The sequence below is a fragment of the Triturus cristatus genome, chromosome 6 (genome assembly GCF_964204655.1).
Source record: "Triturus cristatus chromosome 6, aTriCri1.1, whole genome shotgun sequence".
Classification (NCBI taxonomy): Eukaryota; Metazoa; Chordata; class Amphibia; order Caudata; family Salamandridae; genus Triturus; species Triturus cristatus.
In genome coordinates this window covers 1780750375-1780774088 of record NC_140589.1, presented here as the reverse complement: position 1 = coordinate 1780774088, position 23714 = coordinate 1780750375, and the positions used below count along the sequence as shown (strand labels likewise).

Below are 23714 nucleotides of genomic sequence, written 5' to 3'. Positions count from 1 at the left end.
TGTTTCCGGTCCAGGGAAGACATGGCTTGGCAGTTCGGGCTGGACTGTTCCCATGAGGCACAGGGTCAGACTGATTTGCATATGGCCATGTCTGAACTGGGGTGGCAGAGTGGGCTAAAGAACGGTGATGGATCAAACCCAGATCTGTTGACTGGGTGTGAGTGTTTGATTGGTTCTGATGCTCTGTCCATCACTACCCCCTTTTGTACCACTTTGTTCGCCATAAGTTGGCAGGGTATGCTCAGACGTTGAGTCCCTTGCTCACTTTGCCACTGGATTCAAGCAAGCCTGGCTGAAGACGGCTGAAATGCCAGAAACCAGTCCTAGGAAGCTTGTTTCTGGTCCAGGGAAGACATGGCTTGGCAGTTCGGGCTGGACTGTTCCCATGAGGCACAGGTTCAGACTGATTTGCATATGGCCATGTCTGAACTGGGGTGGCAGAGTGGGCTAAAGAACGGTGATGGATCAAACCCAGATCTGTTGACTGGGTGTGAGTGTTTGATTGGTTCTGATGCTCTGTCCATCACCACCCCCTTTTGTACCTCCCACTAGATAAAGCATGCCATGTTAGGAGCGAAGTAAAAGGTCCAGTCCATATGGGCGGCAACAAATGGAGACAGGGTGTTACCGTGGCGGGACTAACAAGCCTCCTAATGAATTGGAAGCCAGCGTTTACCAAGGACATGGAAACCAGACAATTACAAATATATCGGAGAGTGGGCGAGGCTTCCAGAGCACTTTCACAACATACCCTACTACAGCATGCCTCACAGAGCATGCACCTTGCAACGCTAGGCTCGACATAAAAACTGTCTCACTGACCATAAAACAGGCCCACAAACATCTATCAGACCGGCCCACACACTGACATGTCAGACCAGCCCTTCTGACATTGCCAAATTGCTCTATAGGCCAGTCCGACCCTGCCTGTATCCATCCCGCCTTGTGCCACTTTCCTTCACTTATCATCTCTTTATGTCACTTTTGTGTGTTCTTGTCATCTGTTTCCCCCTTTGTCATTCTTTTCATCTTTGTCTTTCACATTCTTTGTCTCTTTTCTACCTTTTTCCCTATGTCTCTGGGTCAAAGTTTAATGAAGAAATATAACTCACGTCCCCAAAACTGAGTGCCCACCACCTGCAACCATTGGCACAAATTAAGCACTGCAGCGCTCCCTAAGCAAATAAGGCAACCTCTGCTTCCTACATTATGTAGAAATCTGCAAACATATAACAAGACAGAAGGTTATACCCCCCTAAGGTCTTGATAGACCTCTCTCCATTGATGCAAACATTCTTTCAGTGCTTAATTTGAGCTGGAAGTTGCCGGTGGTGGTTACCGGCACTTATTTAAGTGAATCAGAGGAAAAACACACACATCAGGAAGATGGAGGAAGCGGAGACTTGCAAAAGCAAAATTAAGGGTCAGGGAGTATCTGGTAGTGGATAAAAGTGGCATGAGGTGGATTTAAGACTACTAGCCTTGGTATTTATGAGCTGACTTTTATTAGCGGAGGCTGCATACTTCTGAGATGAGCTCCGGGCACCGGCACTCTTTCTTTTACAAATTAAGCACTACATTCTTCACATGCTTTATTGTATTTTGAGAAAAGGGTTTGTTAGAAAGGTATAATTTATGGTGACAGGCCTCACTGTCAGACATTGTAAGTTCTGCAGATGGAGATTTACTCATGTGGCTGAGTATAGATTTCTGAAATTCTGGGTTGCACAACCGTTTGTAGGAGTACAACTGGTAACCTTTTGTGAACTTCCATTTCCTTTCATGTGAAACCATTCTGCATACGTCATTCACAGAGTGTTCAGCTGTGCATACAAGAATGGTTTCTTATTAGTCCAACAGCACTTTTAATGTTACACCACTCTCTGCCACTCCAATTTACTCCACTCCACTGTACGCCACTCCACTCTATGCCACTCTACTCTACACGCTACTCCACACAGTACTACTCTGCAGCACTCTATACCACTCCATGCCACCCCCTTACCTGCACCCAGGCGGCAAACTTAGTGGCCGCCCTGGGTGGCAGTATGTCACTACTGTCAGACAGCCTTCTTCGTCCATTGGTGTGTTATTGTGTCATTCACATTTTTCTTTCACCCGCTACATCTTACAGCATGGCACAGTGGATCAGCCACTTCAACCATTTGCTAACTTCCCTGTGAGTAACGGCATTCTGCCCTTTAATGGTGAGCACATACACAAATAAAGTAGTTTCGTCAAGTGCCAGGGACTACTAATGTCTGCTTTTTCAGGGGAAAAAAAACCTAAATTTGCTTTCAGAGCACATTTCTTTTAGATTAATGAAGACCTGACAGCTTTCACAACTATAACGTTTTGCAAAACCTGTGAAAAAACCAAACACGCATTGACAAAGCAAAACGGCTGGTGGCCATCACCAAATCTATTGGCTTTACCAATGCTTGTTTCTTTAAACCTATTGACCCAAATATTCTCTTTAAACACTCTTTGAAATTAGGTTGTAAAATATAGGCAGTTGTGACACCCTCAGGTCACATGGCATTAAGAGGCCCTCTGCTGCTTTTTCATTTGTTTTTTGTGCTACATAAAATGGCAATTGCACAGTATCAGCCATCTAAAAAACTAATTTGTTGGAAAGCCCCGACTTTACGTTTTGCTCCTCATAGAAATACTGAACGGAATAAAGACCCCCATACAATGGAAGTTTTCTCCCACATATGAAAGTCTTGCTTTCTCTCTTTCTGACTTCTGTTATTCATTAAGTCTTTATGGAATGCATTTTTATTCCAAAAATATTGTATAACCAACAATATAACCTCAAATTGTCAGTTAAGAAAATGTATATTTCTTGGTACTTTTCCCGTCATAATTTCGAAGGTAGCCCGGCTTTCAAAAAAACTATTTCATTTCCTACAAGAATGTATTTTTGAGGAATGAAGGTTTTGTGTTTTTTCTCTTTTGTACTCCATCCCAGAAATAGATCTGTTTTTAGATGTTTACACTGCAGTCACCGAGGCCTAATTCGCAAGCATTTCCACTTCGACGTCGTATATCATGTTCACAAAGACGCTCCTGGATCAAATTTAGAAATTTAGAGATGCCTGGAGCATGGGTCCCATGTCTATATGTAGAAGTATTTCACTAGATTTTGCTCCAAGAATCGCTAGATTTACTCCTGCAAATATTTTTGAACACGGTATATGATGATCACCTAAGTTTAATAAGCTGTAGGGGAGATATTTATGAATCAAGACTGTGCTGGTTGTTTAGTCAGATATAAAGGATTTTTCTGAGGAAATGGCTGTCAGGATTTCTTCCCGGGAAACCAAGAGCAAGAGGCAAGTGTTCAAGAAAGATCAAAGTTGACACAGAAACTATGATAGCAAGAAACTGTGGATTGGCTTTAGGGGTCTGGCCCACGGAAACATTCCCTTCTAGACTGGGGCCAACTGAGACAGTGGAACACTAGCATGTTTCCCATAAAAAGGGTCAGAACTAGTAAGATGGTGCCTGGGAGCTTCTCCCATGATATATGTCTGCCACTCTTGCTTAGAACGACACTGGCATTGCGTTCCTCACCGTTGTCTTCTCTGTGCCTTGTTTTGTGTTCCCTTTGCAGAGTTTTCACTGCTTTTCCTGTTACCTTATTCCCCGTCACCACCTCTCAGAGTTTGGTTCAGTACGACTGTGTGTGGTGGTCTCTCTGCATCCTCCAAGCCCGTTCCCTCAAGGGTCTTGGCCGTTTGCTGATGCTTTCCGGCTCTTCAGCTCTAGCACCTTTGAAGTATCGGGTGAGTCATTTCTTACACTTGCATTGTAACGTGTACCACTGAGTACTGGGCCAATTCATTCTCTACTGTTGCTCAGCATCTCCTTATCCTAGGACAAAGCCCAGACGTCACCCTAACACTGCCATTTTATGTGTAAATTTCTGAGAAGTTCCTCCTGTAGTGTCAGAAGACAGGTGTGTTCTGTTCTCTCTCCCTTCACTCACCCTTACCCCTATTTTCCCCATGAGGACGCTTTCTTTCAGGCAGTTTCCACTTATTTACCTCTAGAGGTGTCCCTTTAGGCAGATTGCAGGTTTAATCTTCAAATCCATTGTCTCTGAAAATATCTGATTCTTCACCGCCTGCTTCAATTAATAAAGCTGGGCTGGCCAAGTAGGACACAAGGCAGCTCCTGAGCTACTAAGGTGTAGAAGCAATGCTCCTGGGTATGGTGTTGACAGAACTTAATTTGTAAATGAAAGAGTGCCAGAGCCCGACACGCCTACTCAGAAGGTCGCGGCCAGTGCAATTAAATATCGAGCTCTTTAATTCAGACATTCAAGTCATTCCAGACACTCCCTGTGATTTCATGACTCTTGCAAATTCCTGATTTCTCCCTTAGTGATGGTTTTTCGTCTTTGTCTTGCTCCGTCTTTCTGATTTGTGTGTTTTTCCCTCTTTTGCTCTTGGGGAATATATGATGCGGAAAAATAAGTGCTGGTGGTCTCCACCAGCAACCACCTGCTCAAACTAAATTATTGGGTTGATAATGAAGTATTGAAATATTTAATAAATTCAAATTTCCTACAACCGCCTTCAAATCACTTTGCCTTATTTAGACTCTATATATTTTTTAATTTGTGTTGTGAGATCAATCATGTGGTGCCAAAGTTCATACATATGGCCTTGGCGGAGAAAACCTTCAAACCCTGCTGAACAGGGTTGTCCTTGCTTGCTACCCTCACTCATTGGGCTGGTATTAAAACCTTTTGCAGGGTTACTTTTAGCTCGCAGTCACGCACTGGAGCTGCAGAGAAGGATGTGCTCCGAGAATGTTTGAGTACTGGGTGACTGATACTTTAAAATCCTACTTGTGCTGAATGGCACACATGAGAGGTGGGCTTGTGATGGAGTGGGCCCAAGCACTGGGTCTGATTCTGTCAAATGGAACCTGCATGGTCTGATGGACTGGCATTCCTTGAACCCGGTGACTTTGTGGAGTAGTAGAATCAATGAGATCTGTAGGGTATGTTCTTGAGGAATTAAATACTCTAAAAATCCTGATACTGGTGTACATTGCTGATACATGTCCAGGTGGTGACAACGATGTATCGACAACGATGTATCAACCATTGCTGTAGCTTCCCATAAACTTGGCAGTAAAATCCATTGGCGAACATTATGGCTTATACTGGGTGTGGAGTGCGATTCCTCAACTAATTTGACATTTTGTGCCAATAATAGGCAAATAGGTGCAAACAATTTAAGTACTATTTTGCACTCTATTTTACCAAAACTTAATTTCTGATGGTAAATCAAAGCATGGAAGTATTGTGTAAACTCTATGAGCTAGGAACATTGTTTTGTTAAAATGTGAAAATTATGTAGCAGATGATTGATTAGGTGGTAAATGTGGCAAACACTGCAGCTGCAGAATCACATAATTCCAGTGGCCTGTTGTTACCCTAATCACAATGAGAGACTGGTTGGAGTACCTCGACATAAATTGGGGAAAGGGGGGGCACCTAATTTGGTTTCGCCCCGGGTGCTATTGTGAAATGGCCAGTCCTGCCTGTGCTCGCCTCGCCACCTCCCCTCCCCTCCATCTTTCCCGCGCGGGAGTCTTGGCGGCAGGATACATTTCCTCCCTCAGATTTTGCCGAGCCGCTGGTATCTGCTCATCACATCGGGCTGCAGCGCTGGAGCGGAAGCGGGTCAAAGGCGGCGGATTAGAACTTCAGAGAGCGGCTCGCGCAGCGAGAGGCGCGAGGAAGGCCTGCTTTCAAGGCAGCGCCGCGAGACGCAAGTCTGACGTCAGCGTGCAGCCGGGCCATCCAAGCTAATTATTGTGATTAATAAAACGAGTCCTATGACGCCAAGAACTGTTGGAGAGGGATTGATGCTGCCCAAAGCGTGCCTACGGGGAGCTGATGTATGTCTACCTCTCAGAAATATTTGTCCAGAAGGGAATGGAGCGTTTCAGATTTGTATTAGGCACATACTGCTCAACAGAGTTTTTTGGCGCACAAAGGAGGTAAAATAACATCGAAACAACATATCAGCAATAAACAACAAGACTTCATGGGTGGGGTTTGCAAACGGACTTGGTAGATATCAGGTGCACGTGCATGCATCTTCTATCTCCATGGAGCAAACACTGGCTTTGGATTCACGGGTGTCTACTGGTGAGCAATAAACACGCGGACTGAGGACTCAGGGGTAGGTGGATAGTTCACAGGCTGCTCAGGGGTGGACACGTTCACAGGCTCAAAAGTGGGCATGTAGTCCTCAAGCTCGGAGGGTGGACAAGTAGCACACAGGTTCGAGGGTGGACAAGTAGCACACAGGTTCGAGGGTGGACAAGGAGCACACAGGCTCGCGGGTGGAGAAGTAGCACACAGGCTTGAGGGAATGCAAGTAGCACACAGGTTTAAGGAAGGTTTACGAGTTCAGGGGTGGGCAAGCAGCAAACTGGTTCCACAATGGCAAGTAGCACATAGGGTTGAGGCAAGTAGCACACAGGCTCGAGGGTGGACAAGCAGCACACAGGCACCAGGGTGGACCAGGAGCACACAGGTTTGAGGTAAGGGTGGGCGACAATTTCTGTTCCGCTCGCGGAAATTGCGAAATGTCGACATTTTCGCGTTCCGCGCAGAACGCGAAAATGTAAAAACTTCCACGATCCGTGAGGGCACGGAAATATGCAGGGCAGGATTCATTCTGGCACGATGCTCCTGTCATTTTAAACCTTAGGAAGCACTTACAGATATAAATAAAGCAGGTGCCCGAGTTGAAGGTCAAATTCAGTAACGCATTAATCAGCACAAAAGATTTGTGAGCACGGTGGATGCGAGGTAGGTGTGCTTTCTCCCCATATCTACCGTCAGCAATTTGCTGTAATCATTGATGGAGGTCTGTGCATCCATGGGTTTCTCGAGCGCAATCCCCGTGTAGTTCCTGACACCAGGAGGTTCTGTCTCCTCATCTGCTGCTCTGGTCGGTCTCTGACCCTTTATAAACAAGAGGCATGTGAACTGCATAGAAGCCCCGCCCCACACACTGGCGGTGTGCAACGTCTTCCCACCCTTTCCCCACTATGATGGACAGCTCACTCGAGGGACCCCGGCGCTCATCGGCGCGGTGGCAAAGTTACAGACACACATGGTCGCTGGAGACAACTCTTCTGGCCCTTTACGCAGCTGTAGTGTAGGAAAAGCACTATACATTTACCCAACGAGGTAGCACTTACTGATTAGCCAGTAGAAAGTACTCCAGTTGAGTAGAGGTATTGCACAAAACGGTGGCATCTTCTTGGGTGAATATGCAGGGCAGGATTCATTCTGGCACGATGCTCCTGTCACAAAAATTAAACCTCTACAGGAAGCACTTTCAGATATAAATAAAGCAGGTGCCCGAGTTGAAGGTCAAATTCAGTAACGCATTAATCAGCACAAAATCTCCGCGATCACGCGAAATTTCGCGTCATCGCAGAGATTTTTTGCCGTTTCGCGATATTGCAAAAGGCACTTTCGCAAATCCCGCCCACCCTTATTTTGAGGGTGGTTTACGAGTTCAGGGGTGGGCAAACAGCCTGGTCCCACAATGGCAAGTAGCACATAGGGTTGAGGCAAGTAGCACACAGGCTTGAGGGTGGACAAGCAGCACACAGGTGTGAGACGTGGGCCTGATATATGCTGTCCACTAGTTGTAGTGGGCACCCTGTATCAGTCCAAACAACCCCTTATGGTGAATAGGTTAAAGACAACCTTTATTGAAAGGTATCCTAGGGGTAGCTATGGAGAGCAGCCTTCAGGCTAAGTCTTGAAGGAATGTAAAGCAGCTTGTTTTACCAGTCTATAATCTCTTGAATGACCAAATGAAAGGACAACCACACCAGGTATATATTTAAAATATATGTATTTAAGATAAACACACCCCTCTAGTCTCTTTATGAGACTGGAGTTCAAAGTACTTAAGTTACAAGTGAGCAATCAACAGTAATAGCACAAATAAACATTTGGGCCCTAGGGGCGTACCAAACCATATACCAATAAAGTGGTATAAGAACCACGACTGAGCTAGACACAAGGCCTAGAGCCTGTAGAAGTGCTTGGACCAGAAGGAACCACTTAAGGTAGTGACACAGGGGACCCACGGAGGACACGTGCAGTGTGAGAACACAGCCGTGAATCGCCGTTTACTTCTATGGGGAATGTAGCGGTTGGAAATTTAGAGTTTAAGGACACTTAGAAGATATCTACGAGCTAACCCTTTTGGACTTAGAGGTGTCTAGGACCAACACCCACGGGAGCACCGGAGTACTCGAGTTACCTCACCCAGGGAAGGCGGGTGCATAGGTGTCAAATGGTGTCGGGTCACGTCGCTGTTTTCAATGGAAGCTGCTCAGGAAGTGCTGCTGCCGTGAAGAGGAGAAGTGTCCGGAGAGATCCAAGCCTGGATCTAGGATGGAAGGAACCTGAAAGCAGAGGGGACAGAGTCTGGGTCACTTACCAGTGACCAAGGGCACGATAGATCAATGCCCACAGATGTCGGGTGCTTCAGGTGAGTTGACGGGTGTCTTGACTCTTCAGCCACGAGGTCCAGGAGGCGCCGATGATGACCAGGAGCTGGATTCGAGCTGTCCCACGAAGTCTGTCGAGTGCTGCGGTGTCGGCGACCAGATTGGACCCAACAAGCCTTGGCAACGGCAAGTCACTTGGAATCAGAGAAAGGATGTCGGTGCAGACCAGCAAGGTCTGGGGGACTCACCCAGTGAGGGTAAGTCGGGGCACGTGTGGAGCAACCAGGAAAGCTTAATCAGAAGAGGAGTTGCCTTCGTGGGGACCTACTAGCCAACGGCCTAGCGATCGCGAAGGAGCCTTGAGCGGTCGTACTGGAAACTGGCCCACAGGTCACTCGTGGAGTGGAGGCCAGAAATCTTCGGTGCAGGAGGTGCTCAAGGCTGGGGCTACTCAGAGCCCAAAACACAACTTCGAGGAAGGTCAGGAAGATGATGGATCAGCAAAAGATCACGGTGTCCAGGGGTCACGGTTCCACGTCACCCACGGGCCTCAGCTTTGCTGTGGACTCAGGGTAGCCTCGGGGAAGTCTGGAAATCCACCTCTGGTGATGCAAAGACTTCGGCGTCCGGCGGGAGCTTCAGTGAAGCAGACCGGTCAGTTGCTTCTTTGGTGCCTGCCAAGCAGGGTAGTCACTCCTTGACCCCAAGGGAGATTTTTTCAGTCTTCTAGGCAAAGTAGAACATCGAAGGTACAGGATATATGTTGCAGAGTTTCGTCCAGGGTAATCTAAAGTCGCAAGGACTGGGTTCCCATACTTATACAAAGTTTGGGGGTTGGATATACTCTAGGGACCCACCTATGTGGGGGGTTTGGAAAGAGGGGTGGTTACACCCATTTCCTTTGTCCAGTTTTGCGCCAGAGCAGGGGCTCCTGCAACCGGTTTGAACTGGACTATGCACAGGGACACCAAGTGTGCCCCCAGTGCAGGACTTCAAAGCACCAGAGAGTGCTCCCGCCCAGCCCCAATACACAGGAAACCTATTTTCCAGGCCTCCCCTGCCGGAGTTTCGGTCAGCAGCAGGAGGCCAGACCCGTGTCTGTGGCAGTGGCATCCATTTTGTGATGCCAGGGCTGTAGAAAGTCTTTACCGGGTTAGACCAGTGCGAACATGTCTCTCCCTCTAGAAGGGTGGAATGCTACCCCCACCGCCAGAACTGGCGGGGGGGGGGTAGTATTCCAAAGCGTTTGACACCAAACACGCCCTGTTTCCGTGCAGCCAGTCCAAAGTTAGCATTTACCGCGCGGTTATAATGCACTTAAGAGTATATGGTCAGGCTGCACCACAAACGGCATCAGAGGAGGTACTCCGAACGCTGCAGAGGGGCTCTGCTCATGCAGGGGCACCCTCTCACATAAATACCAAGCACTCTGCCTTCAGGTTTGTTAAGGCCTGCCATAGGAGTGACTTATAGGTTTTATATGTGTGTGCAATGGTAGTGATATAGGTAGCCTATACCACAGTAAGGGGTTCAAGCACCACCTTACCCAGGCTGCAGTAGCAGACCTGTGGTGTCATTTTGGAGTGCTTCCCAGGGGAGGCATAATACATGCTTCAGCCCCTGGTAGGCCTCTGAGGTACCTATGGCCTAGGTACATAGTATACCATATACTAGGGTCTTATAAGGCACTCCAGACTCCAATTAGAAATGTACCTAATGTACATGGAAACCATTTTAGAGAGGAAGCAGCTAGGCTGGGGTCCTGATTAGCAGGGCCACAGCCAGACTAAGGTCGAAAAATAGTGAAACACCAACAAAAGATCCTACTCTCCTACAACAGGCACCAGGGTGGACCAGGAGCACACAGATTTGAGGGTGGTTTACAAGTTCAGGGGTGGGCAAGAAGCACACTGGGCCCACAATGGCAAGTAGCACATAGGGTTGAGGCAAGTAGCACACAGGCTTGAGGGTGGACAAGGAGCACACAGGTTTGAGGGTGGAGAAGGAGCACAAAGGCTCGAATGTGGACAAGGAGCACACAGGCTCCAGGGTGGACAAGGAGCACACAGGTTTGAGGGTGGACAAGGAACACACAGGCTCCAGGGTGCAGCTGCGGTACGTGCAGGTAAGAGCGGTGGGGGGATTTCGACATACGACCACGAGGGAAAATTAATTATTTATTTTATTTTCCCTCACGGTCATATGTTGAAATACCCCCACAGCAGGCCCCACCACCCTACCGCTCTGACCTACATGGGCTGCGGCTGCCAGGGTGGACACACCGGTTTGAGGGTGGTTTGATAGTTCACAAGTTCAAGGATGGGCAAACAATACCGGCTGTACGATGGCAAGTACCATTTAGGGCCGAGGCAATTAGCACACATGCTTAAGGCATGTAGCACACAGGCTCAAGGGAGGGTAAGTGGCACACAGGCTCAAGGGTGGTAAGTAGCACAAAGGCTTCAGGGTTATCAAGTGCCTTTCAAGCTCACGGCAAGCATCCCACAAGCCAAATGCAAGCAGTGCACAGGCTTGAGTGCGGTCAAGTGGCACACAGGCTAAAGTCAAAAAGCGCACAGACGCAGGATTGGGCAAGTAGCGCACAGACTCAAGATTGGGCACGTAGCACAAAGGCTAAATGCAAGTAGCACACTGACTCAAGATTGGGCAAGTAGCGCACAGGCTAAAGGCAAGTAGGGCACAGGCTCAAGGGTGGGCAAGAAGCGCACAGGCTCAAGACAAATAGCGCACCGTCTAAAGGCAAGTAGGGCACAGGCTCAAGGGTGGGCAAGAAGCGCACAGGCTCAAGACAAGTAGCGCACAGGCAAAAGGCAAGTAGGGCACAGGCTCAAGGGTGGGCAAGAAGCGCACAGGCTCAAGACAAGTAGCGCACAGGCTAAAGGAAAGTAGGGCACAGGCTCAAGGGTGGGCAAGAAGCACACAGGCTCAAGACAAGTAGCGCGCAGGCTAGAGGCAAGTAGGGCACAGGCTCAAGGGTGGGCAAGAAGCGCATAGGCTCAAGACAAATAGTGCACATGCTAAAGGCAAGTAGGGAACAGGCTCAAGAGTGGGCAAGAAGCGCACAGTCTCAAGACAAGTAGCTCACAGGCTCAAGGGAAGTAGCACACAGGCTCAAGGGTGAGCAAGTGCCATGCAGGCTTAAGGCAAGTAGCACACAGATTCAAGGGTGGGCAAGTAGCGCGCTGGCTAAAGGCAAGTACTACACAGGCTCATGGCAGGTTGCATACAGGCTCAGGGGTGCACAAGGAGAACTGAAGCTTCAGGGTGAGCACGTAGTGCACAGTCTCAAGGGTGGGCAAGGAGCACACAGGCTTGAGGCAAGCAGCACACAGGTTCGAGGAGAAGCGAGTAACACACTGGCTTGAGGATGAGCAAGTAGCTCAAAGGCGTATGGGTAGATAGGTACCACACAGGCTTGAGGCAAGTAGTGTACAGGCTAAAAGTGGCAAGTAGTATACAGGCTCGAGGGTGGGCAAGGAGCCTTCAGGATTGAAGGTGGTCAAGTAGTGCACGGACTGAAGGGTGGGCAGGTACTTCACTGGCTGCAGGGTGGGCAAATAACACACAGGCTTAGGGTCTGCGATATGGGTAGGCAAGTAGCATACAGGCTTGAGGGTGGGCAGGAAGCACACAGGCACAAAAACATCGATTTTAGCACCGTGTTAGTTTCAGGAAACAGAATAATGCATGTAATAATACTAAATGCAAAATCCTGAAAAAATACCACATAAATGTGGCTAGCGTGCAGCAGCAGTAAATATTCATGTGATGTGAGTTATATTACTACTACCATTTATTTGGCATTTATTAGACTTTGGAGAACCCTCCAGGGGCGCTCTGCTCCCCTGATGGTGCTGCAGTGCGGCTCACGTCGCATTGTACAGCGCAGAGCGGCAGCATCCAGAGTCAGACCGTGGAAACCAGCTTCACAGGAGGACAGCCCCAGGGAGCAACCGAACAGGCAGACAGTAAGCAGGCATAATCACATCCTTTCTTGTTCATTAACCTGACAGCAGCAGTACTCCCTAGCAGGGCTTGGCAGGGCCCGCGCTGCGCAGCCTCCAGGCCCACGGCCACTGCTGCAGCCAGGGGCAGGGAAGAGAAAGGTGTCATTATAGAAATTCAAATAAGTCCCTCCTGTCCCCCCTGCTGCCAAGGAACACGCAGAGCCCCAAATTAGGCCCGCATATTGTCCCAGGGGACTGGAATGAAGGTGTGAATGGCAGGAAGGGGGGGGGGTAGCAGGGTGAGCAGGGCAGGTTGGCCATTTCACTCTAAGCAAGGTGGGAGGGATATTGCTGTGCGATTCCCTTCGTCCTACATGTTACCATCTGGGGTCGTATTACGCATTGGCATTATTGCGCCCGGCGCACCTTTTTAAAGGTGTGCCGGGCGCAAACAATGCCAATGTGCCCCATTATGGTGAATGCGCTGCCCCCCAGGGCAGCCGCTATCTCGCGCTGCCCTGGGGCCAGCGCACTCATCTGAATACACGGAGCAGCCGTTCCGTGTTTTCACAGTACAGGCGGCACCCGCCTGCACTTTCAAAGGGGATTAGGATCCCCTTGCAGGCGGGTGCAGTCAGTGACTGTACTCGCCTGCAAGGGGATGTCTGGGGGGTCCATGGGACTCCCTTTACTCTCTGCAAAGGGCTGCTCTAAGGGGGGGCACTGATAATGCCCCCCCTTTTTAAATGGCGCACTGTCAGTGCGCCTCCTAATGGCTTCTTTGACTCTGCATCTGGGTCTGTAATATGGCAGGGGCGCAGAGTCAAAGAAATCCCCTCATTTGCATAGGGCATGCCCCTATGCAAAGGAGAGAACACCCTCTCTTGATATCACTGGCGCTTTAAGTGTGCCAGCGCTATCGGTATTATAGAAGGGGAAGCACAATGTTTGCACCCCCTTCTATAATACCAAAGTGCCCCGGAGGCGTGCAAAGCGGTTGCAAACGCCTGTGGCGCCACCATCTGTAATACGGCCCCTGATGGGGTTATTTACTACCCACCCTCAACATCTTTATGGTTGGGAAACATTGCATAATGAGGCCCAATTGTTCTTCAGGCTGCCTGCCGAGACTCCACCCGGACATTGACCCTTGATGACCACTTTACAGGCCATAGACTTCAGTGGCTGCAAGGATAGTGATGGGGAAGAAGGCTGACCTATCCCAGGCCAGCTCTAAACCTGCTCCAAGAACCTGCTCCCAAGATGCTCTGCGTGAACCCCAAGAGGCCGTTGCAGGGCCGTCAGTGGGAGTCCGTGGGTGCAGAGCCGCATTCATTAATCACTACCTACCTAGCGAGTAGATCGGGAAGGCTCGTTTGTAACAAAGGATGTGAACCAGCCCCTCTCCTTTTACTCCCATGGTACAGATTTACACATTTTAGGAATCCACAGAGGTTTCAATGAGCACTGCAGAAGCTCTGTGAGTTTCAACACAAGCTTGTTCATCTTTCTTTTTTGTGTGCACATCCAAAACATTTCCAAGTGTGAATTGTGCATAGTGTGCAAGAGCACGTGCAAAAAGTGCTCTCGTGAGCGAAGTAGCAGTATCTGAGAGAGGCTGTGGAAAAGGTGTATACATTTGTGGGTCTTCCAAAACTTTCAGGGCACACTCCCTTTGCCTCACACGAAAATCGACGCATGAGAAAATCTTTTTATGAGTGCACAACAATGGTTTGTAAATGACGGGAGTGTTTTTGTGGGTTCCAGCTGCACTTACACACAGAGATAGCTTTGCCATCCGACCTACACTATAAATGCATCACGCGAACACCCTGAAATCCAGGCATAAAGTCAGCCCACCTGGACCTACATTGGACACCCATGGTTCAGCATATGTGGTCAAGAGGCGACAGCCCCCATTACACGAAACCCCATTCCTCGAAATCCCATTAGTAGAAAAGAAACTCAGTGACTGAAGGAAGTTTATATCTATATGATGGGGTAGACCCATAGGGTTGGTTGAAATACCCAATTACCGACTCAGTGGGAATCATTCAGTATTAGAGCAACAAGCCCTTTCCAATTCTATACCACCACAAAGCGCCTGCAGTTTTTATTTATGAACTGAGCGCAGTTAAAAATAGTTTCTTGAGCAGCGGGCGAACAATAAAGCCGAGCAGCGCTTTATGCTGGATAAGAGGCGCGTGTTTGCCGCGCGGCAGCGGAGCTTTTAACTAAATAACTAAATGGCACTGAGTGGAGAAAATGGGAGGGGTGCTGAGAGCCCACAATGGGTCTCTCTGTTACACCTTAATGTCTTTCGGGAGTTGATGAATGCGACAAAAACACGTGAGGGCCTCGTGGCGCTGAACGGGACGCGGTGCAGCGTTTCCACGAGAAGAGATTACCGCGCGACGAAGAAGAGTTTGAAAATAAATTGCAAAGAAATCTGGACCTGCACCTATGGCACGTTGTGGATGGTCAGTGAGAGGGTCAGGAGCCTTTCTAGCCCAGCCTAGACCCTCTGCAGCCTTTGCACTGTTGGCTAGCTGGCTCCTCTATGAGGACTTGCCTCAGTAGCCCACCCCAACCCAGCCGCCAGGAGCTGCTCTGATCATTTCTGTCATAGATACTGCACATAGTTAAAGTGTTCCTTAGATGACAAGCTGAGTCTCTGAGCCGTGGGGTTCTCACCGCCGCCCACCTTTCACCTCTCATCTCCATGGCTCCTTTGTTGGCCCTGCTGAATTAAGAATGTCTTCTTGATGTCACTCTCAGGTTCAGGTGCCATATATGGATCCCTGTGAGCCACCAGCAGCTGGTGTTCCCCTGAATGCCCCCACTTTATCCATTGCCTACTGACTATTGACGTACAAACACAACTCAGTGTTGGACAGACTAAATCACTGTTTGAGGATAAGCGGTCCATTCATCAAGACTGCTTCCCTTCCTGCTATCTTTGAATCTGTCATCAAGAGCTACTTCTATCAGCTATGCAAAGGCAAGAGAGTGCCCCTGCCTCTCCCACCCCGTCAGCAGGGACCTCCAGAGATGCTCCACCACTCAGACTCCACTCCCCAGCAGCAAGAAACCATTGTCAGGGAGCATCCATCAACATACACTTGACTCCGGCCACCCCGTCAACAGAGACCTCCAGAGATGCTCCACCACTCAGACTCCACTCCCCAGCCGCAAGAATCCATTGTCAGGGAGCATCCATCAACATACACTTGACTCCGGCAACCCCGTCAGCAGGGACCTCCAGAGATGCTCCACCACTCAGACTCCACTCCCCAGCAGCAAGAAACCATTGTCAGGGAGCATCCATCAACATACACTTGACTCCGGCAACCCCGTCAACAGGGACCTCCAGAGATGCTCCACCACTCAGACTCCACTCCCCAGCAGCAAGAAACCATTGTCAGGGAGCATCCATCAACATACACTTGACTCCGGCAACCCCGTCAACAGGGACCTCCAGAGATGCTCCACCACTCAGACTCCACTCCCCAGCAGCAAGAAACCATTCTCAGGGAGCATCCATCAACATACACTTGACTCCGGCCACCCCGTCAGCAGGGACCTCCAGAGATGCTCCACCACTCAGACTCCACTCCCCAGCAGCAAGAAACCATTGTCAGGGAGCATCCATCAACATACACTTGACTCCGGCAACCCCGTCAACAGGGACCTCCAGAGATGCTCCACCACTCAGACTCCACTCCCCAGCAGCAAGAAACCATTGTCAGGGAGCATCCATCAACATACACTTGACTCCGGCAACCCCCTCAGCAGGGACCTCCAGAGATGCTCCACCACTCAGACTCCACTCCCCAGCAGCAAGAAACCATTGTCGGGGAGCATCCATCAACATACACTTGACTCCGGCAACCCCGTCAGCAGGGACCTCCAGAGATGCTCCACCACTCAGACTCCACTCCCCAGCAGCAAGAAACCATTGTCAGGGAGCATCCATCAACATACACTTGACTCCGGCAACCCCGTCAGCAGGGACCTCCAGAGATGCTCCACCACTCAGACTCCACTCCCCAGCAGCAAGAAACCATTGTCAGGGATCATCCATCAACATACACTTGACTCCGGCAACCCCTTCAGCAGGGACCTCCAGAGATGCTCCACCACTCAGACTCCACTCCCCAGCAGCAAGAAACCATTGTCGGGGAGCATCTATCAACATACACTTGACTCCGGCAACCCCTTCAGCAGGGACCTCCAGAGATGCTCCACCACTCAGACTCCACTCCCCAGCAGCAAGAAACCATTGTCAGGGAGCATCCATCAACATACACTTGACTCCGGCAACCCCGTCAGCAGGGACCTCCAGAGATGCTCCACCACTCAGACTCCACTCCCCAGCAGCAAGAAACCATTGTCAGGGAGCATCCATCAACATACACTTGACTCCGTCAACGCCGTCAACAGAGACCTCCAGAGATGCTCCACCACTCAGACTCCACTCCCCAGCAGCAAGAAACCATTGTCAGGGAGCATCCATCAACATACACTTGACTCCGGCAACCCCGTCAGCAGGGACCTCCAGAGATGCTCCGCCACACAGACTCCACTCCCCAGCAGCAAGAATCCATTGTCGGGGAGCATCCATCAACATACACTTGACTCCGGCAACCCCGTCAGCAGGGACCTCCAGAGATGCACCACCACTCAGACTCCACTCCCCAGCAGCAAGAAACCATAGTCAGGGAGCATCCATCAACATACACTTGACTCCGGCAACCCCGTCAGCAGGGACCTCCAGAGATGCTCTACCACTCAGACTCCACTCCACAGCAGCAAGAAACCATTGTCAGGGAGCATCCATCAACATACACTTGACTCCGTCAACGCCGTCAACAGAGACCTCCAGAGATGCTCCACCACTCAGACTCCACTCCCCAGCAGCAAGAAACCATTGTCAGGGAGCATCCATCAACATACACTTGACTCCGGCAACCCCTTCAGCAGGGACCTCCAGAGATGCTCCACCACTCAGACTCCACTCCCCAGCAGCAAGAAACCATTGTCAGGGAGCATCCATCAACATACACTTGACTCCGGCAACCCCGTCAGCAGGGACCTCCAGAGATGCTCTACCACTCAGACTCCACTCCCCAGCCGCAAGAATCCATTGTCAGGGAGCATCCATCAACATACACTTGACTCCGGCAACCCCGTCAGCAGGGACCTCCAGAGATGCTCCGCCCCTCAGACTCCACTCCCCAGCAGCAAGAAACCATTGTCAGGGAGCATCCATCAACATACACTTGACTCCGGCAACCTCGTCAACAGAGACCTCCAGAGAGGCTCCACCACTCAGACTCCACTCCCCAGCAGCAAGAAACCATTGTCAGGGAGCATCCATCAACATACACTTGACTCCGGCAACCCCGTCAGCAGGGACCTCCAGAGATGCTCCACCACTCAGACTCCACTCCCCAGCAGCAAGAAACCATTGTCAGGGAGCATCCATCAACATGCACTTGACTCCGGCAACCCCTTCAGCAGGGACCTCCAGAGATGCTCCACCACTCAGACTCCACTCCCCAGCAGCAAGAAACCATTGTCAGGGAGCATCCATCAACATACACTTGACTCCGGCAACCCCGTCAGCAGGGACCTCCAGAGATGCTCCACCACTCAGACTCCACTCCCCAGCAGCAAGAAACCATTGTCAGGGAGCATCCATCAACATACACTTGACTCCGGCAACCTCGTCAACAGAGACCTCCAGAGAGGCTCCACCACTCAGACTCCACTCCCCAGCAGCAAGAAACCATTGTCAGTTAGCATCCATCAACATACACTTGACTCTGGCAACCCCGTCAACAGGGACCTCCAGAGAAATTCCACCACTCAGACTCCACTCCCCAGCAGCAAGAAACCATTGTCAGGGAGCATCCATCAACATACACTTGACTCCGGCAACCCCTTCAGCAGGGACCTCCTTCCTCGAGACGAACGGATCCCTCGACCCATCAGAGTCCGGATTCAGAGCCAACCACAGCACCGAGACCGCCCTCATCGCAGCCACCGACGACATCCGAGCCCTGCTCGACAACGGTGAAACAGCGGCACTCATCCTCCTAGACCTCTCCGCAGCATTTGACACTGTCTGCCACCGCACACTAGTCCAACGCCTCAACGACACCGGCATCCAAGGGAAGGCTCTGGAATGGATCATCTCATACCTCTCCGGCAGAACACAGAGAGTACGCCTCCCTCCGTTCCGCTCCGAGGCCACCGAAGTCATCTGCGGCGTCCCGCAAGGATCGTCGCTCAGCCCCACTCTCTTCAACATCTACATGAAACCCCTCGCTGCCATCGCACGCCAACACAACCTCAACATCATTTCCTACGCCGATGACACCCAGCTAATTCTCTCCCTCTCCAGAGACCCCGACACCGCCAAAGCCAGCCTGCACGAAGGGATGACAGACGTCGCTGAATGGATGAACATCAGCCGCCTGAAACTGAACACGGACAAGACAGAAGTCCTCATCCTGGGACCATCACCCTCCGCATGGGACGACTCCTGGTGGCCCCCGGCACTAGGCACCACACCTGAACCGACGGACCACGCACGCAACTTGGGCGTCATACTGGACTCCTCCCTATCGATGACCAGACAAGTCAACGCCGTCTCCTCAGCTTGCTTCCACAACCTCCGCATGCTCCGAAAGATCTTCCGATGGATCCCGTCCGAGACCAGGAAGACGGTCACCCACGCTCTTGTCACCAGCAGACTAGACTACGGAAACACCCTCTACGCCGGTACTACAGCCAAGCTTCAGAAAAGACTTCAGCGTATCCAGAACGCCTCCGCCCGACTCATCCTGGACGTCCCCCGACGCAGCCACATCTCGTGCCACCTGAGAGACCTGCACTGGCTCCCTGTCAACAAGAGGATCACGTTCAGACTCCTCACCCACGCACACAAGTCCCTCCACGACCTAGGCCCAGGGTACCTCAACAGCCGCCTCACCTTCTACACGCCCACCCGCCGGCTACGTTCCGCTAACCTCGCCCTCGCCGTCGTCCCTCGCATCCAGAGAGCCACCGCTGGAGGAAGGTCATTCTCCTACCTGGCAGCTAAGACTTGGAACTCTCTACCCGTCCACCTGCGGATGACCCAGGACCACCTGGCCTTCAGGAAACAGCTCAAGACCTGGCTGTTCGAGCAGTAGCAGACCCCCTTCCCCAAGCGCCTTGAGACCCTTACGGGTGAGTAGTGCGCGATATAAGTTCCATGATTGATTGATTGATTGATTGAGAGATGCACCACCACTCAGACTCCACTCCCCAGCAGCAAGAATCCATTGTCGGGGAGCATCCATCAACATACACTTGACTCCGGCAACCCCTTCAACAGGGACCTCCAGAGATGCTCCACCCCTCAGACTCCACTCCACAGCAGCAAGAAACCATTGTCAGGGAGCATCCATCAACATACACTTGACTCCGGCAACCCCGTCAGCAGGGACCTCCAGAGATGCTCCACCCCTCAGACTCCACTCCCCAGCAGCAAGAAACCATTGTCAGGGAGCATCCATCAACATACACTTGACTCCGGCAACCCCGTCAACAGGGACCTCCAGAGAAATTCCACCACTCAGACTCCACTCCCCAGCAGCAAGAAACCATTGTCAGGGAGCATCCATCAACATACACTTGACTCCGGCAACCTCGTCAACAGAGACCTCCAGAGATGCTCCACCACTCAGACTCCACTCCCCAGCAGCAAGAAACCATTGTCAGGGAGCATCCATCAACATACACTTGACTCCGGCAACCCCGTCAACAGGGACCTCCAGAGAAATTCCACCACTCAGACTCCACTCCCCAGCAGCAAGAAACCATTGTCAGGGAGCATCCATCAACATACACTTGACTCCGGCAACCTCGTCAACAGAGACCTCCAGAGATGCTCCACCACTCAGACTCCACTCCCCAGCAGCAAGAAACCATTGTCAAGGAGCATCCATCAACATACACTTGACTCCGTCAACGCCGTCAACAGAGACCTCCAGAGAGGCTCCACCACTCAGACTCCACTCCCCAGCAGCAAGAAACCATTGTCAGGGAGCATCCATCAACATACACTTGACTCCGGCAACCCCTTCAACAGGGACCTCCAGAGATGCTCCACCCCTCAGACTCCACTCCACAGCAGCAAGAAACCATTGTCAGGGAGCATCCATCAACATACACTTGACTCCGGCAACCCCGTCAGCAGGGACCTCCAGAGATGCTCCACCCCTCAGACTCCACTCCACAGCAGCAAGAAACCATTGTCAGGGAGCATCCATCAACATACACTTGACTCCGTCAACGCCGTCAACAGAGACCTCCAGAGATGCTCCACCACTCAGACTCCACTCCCCAGCAGCAAGAAACCATTGTCAGGGAGCATCCATCAACATACACTTGACTCCGGCAACCCCTTCAACAGGGACCTCCAGAGATGCTCCACCCCTCAGACTCCACTCCACAGCAGCAAGAAACCATTGTCAGGGAGCATCCATCAACATACACTTGACTCTGGCAACCCCGTCAACAGGGACCTCCAGAGAAATTCCACCACTCAGACTCCACTCCCCAGCAGCAAGAAACCATTGTCAGGGAGCATCCATCAACATACACTTGACTCCGGCAACCTCGTCAACAGAGACCTCCAGAGATGCTCCACCACTCAGACTCCTCTCCCCAGCAGCAAGAAACCATTGTCAGGGAGCATCCATCAACATACACTTGACTCCGGCAACCCCGTCAGCAGGGACCTCCAGAGAAGCTCCACCACTCAGACTCCACTCTCCAGCAGCAAGAAACTATTGTCAGGGAGCATCCATCAACATACACATGACTCCGGCAACCCCTTCAGCAGGGACCTCCAGAGATGCTCCACCACTCAGACTCCACTCCCCAGCAGCAAGAAACCATAGTCAGGGAGCATCCATCAACATACACTTGACTCCGGCAACCCCGTCAGCAGGGACCTCCAGAGATGCTCTACCACTCAGACTCCACTCCACAGCAGCAAGAAACCATTGTCAGGGAGCATCCATCAACATACACTTGACTCCGTCAACGCCGTCAACAGAGACCTCCAGAGATGCTCCACCACTCAGACTCCACTCCCCAGCAGCAAGAAACCATTGTCAGGGAGCATCCATCAACATACACTTGACTCCGGCAACCCCTTCAGCAGGGACCTCCAGAGATGCTCCACCACTCAGACTCCACTCCCCAGCAGCAAGAAACCATTGTCAGGGAGCATCCATCAACATACACTTGACTCCGGCAACCCCGTCAGCAGGGACCTCCAGAGATGCTCTACCACTCAGACTCCACTCCCCAGCCGCAAGAATCCATTGTCAGGGAGCATCCATCAACATACACTTGACTCCGGCAACCCCGTCAGCAGGGACCTCCAGAGATGCTCCGCCCCTCAGACTCCACTCCCCAGCAGCAAGAAACCATTGTCAGGGAGCATCCATCAACATACACTTGACTCCGGCAACCTCGTCAACAGAGACCTCCAGAGAGGCTCCACCACTCAGACTCCACTCCCCAGCAGCAAGAAACCATTGTCAGGGAGCATCCATCAACATACACTTGACTCCGGCAACCCCGTCAGCAGGGACCTCCAGAGATGCTCCACCACTCAGACTCCACTCCCCAGCAGCAAGAAACCATTGTCAGGGAGCATCCATCAACATGCACTTGACTCCGGCAACCCCTTCAGCAGGGACCTCCAGAGATGCTCCACCACTCAGACTCCACTCCCCAGCAGCAAGAAACCATTGTCAGGGAGCATCCATCAACATACACTTGACTCCGGCAACCCCGTCAGCAGGGACCTCCAGAGATGCTCCACCACTCAGACTCCACTCCCCAGCAGCAAGAAACCATTGTCAGGGAGCATCCATCAACATACACTTGACTCCGGCAACCTCGTCAACAGAGACCTCCAGAGAGGCTCCACCACTCAGACTCCACTCCCCAGCAGCAAGAAACCATTGTCAGTTAGCATCCATCAACATACACTTGACTCTGGCAACCCCGTCAACAGGGACCTCCAGAGAAATTCCACCACTCAGACTCCACTCCCCAGCAGCAAGAAACCATTGTCAGGGAGCATCCATCAACATACACTTGACTCCGGCAACCCCTTCAGCAGGGACCTCCTTCCTCGAGACGAACGGATCCCTCGACCCATCAGAGTCCGGATTCAGAGCCAACCACAGCACCGAGACCGCCCTCATCGCAGCCACCGACGACATCCGAGCCCTGCTCGACAACGGTGAAACAGCGGCACTCATCCTCCTAGACCTCTCCGCAGCATTTGACACTGTCTGCCACCGCACACTAGTCCAACGCCTCAACGACACCGGCATCCAAGGGAAGGCTCTGGAATGGATCATCTCATACCTCTCCGGCAGAACACAGAGAGTACGCCTCCCTCCGTTCCGCTCCGAGGCCACCGAAGTCATCTGCGGCGTCCCGCAAGGATCGTCGCTCAGCCCCACTCTCTTCAACATCTACATGAAACCCCTCGCTGCCATCGCACGCCAACACAACCTCAACATCATTTCCTACGCCGATGACACCCAGCTAATTCTCTCCCTCTCCAGAGACCCCGACACCGCCAAAGCCAGCCTGCACGAAGGGATGACAGACGTCGCTGAATGGATGAACATCAGCCGCCTGAAACTGAACACGGACAAGACAGAAGTCCTCATCCTGGGACCATCACCCTCCGCATGGGACGACTCCTGGTGGCCCCCGGCACTAGGCACCACACCTGAACCGACGGACCACGCACGCAACTTGGGCGTCATACTGGACTCCTCCCTATCGATGACCAGACAAGTCAACGCCGTCTCCTCAGCTTGCTTCCACAACCTCCGCATGCTCCGAAAGATCTTCCGATGGATCCCGTCCGAGACCAGGAAGACGGTCACCCACGCTCTTGTCACCAGCAGACTAGACTACGGAAACACCCTCTACGCCGGTACTACAGCCAAGCTTCAGAAAAGACTTCAGCGTATCCAGAACGCCTCCGCCCGACTCATCCTGGACGTCCCCCGACGCAGCCACATCTCGTGCCACCTGAGAGACCTGCACTGGCTCCCTGTCAACAAGAGGATCACGTTCAGACTCCTCACCCACGCACACAAGTCCCTCCACGACCTAGGCCCAGGGTACCTCAACAGCCGC

At 51.4% G+C, this 23714-nt stretch overlaps 2 protein-coding genes across 4 annotated transcripts in view; one reads left to right on the top strand and one right to left on the bottom strand.

Annotated features, from left to right (window-relative positions):
- The window catches only part of EFR3B (EFR3 homolog B), a 1026989-nt gene that overhangs the window by 815601 nt on the left and 187674 nt on the right, over positions 1 to 23714 (bottom strand). The window lies entirely within an intron of this gene.
- Positions 1 to 23714, top strand: part of LOC146821991 (uncharacterized) — a 358608-nt gene that overhangs the window by 185115 nt on the left and 149779 nt on the right. Inside the window, exon 3 of one of the 2 annotated variants that reach the window (XR_014963212.1) lies at positions 3620 to 3736. Coding sequence is in view for 1 of the 2 variants with exons in the window: in XM_085613095.1 (XP_085469221.1) it covers positions 3620 to 3791 (172 nt within the window). In the remaining variant the exon portion in view is untranslated. Of the gene's footprint in view, positions 1 to 3619; positions 3792 to 23714 lie in introns of those variants that run through there. The other variant, XM_085613095.1, reaches the window with a different exon arrangement.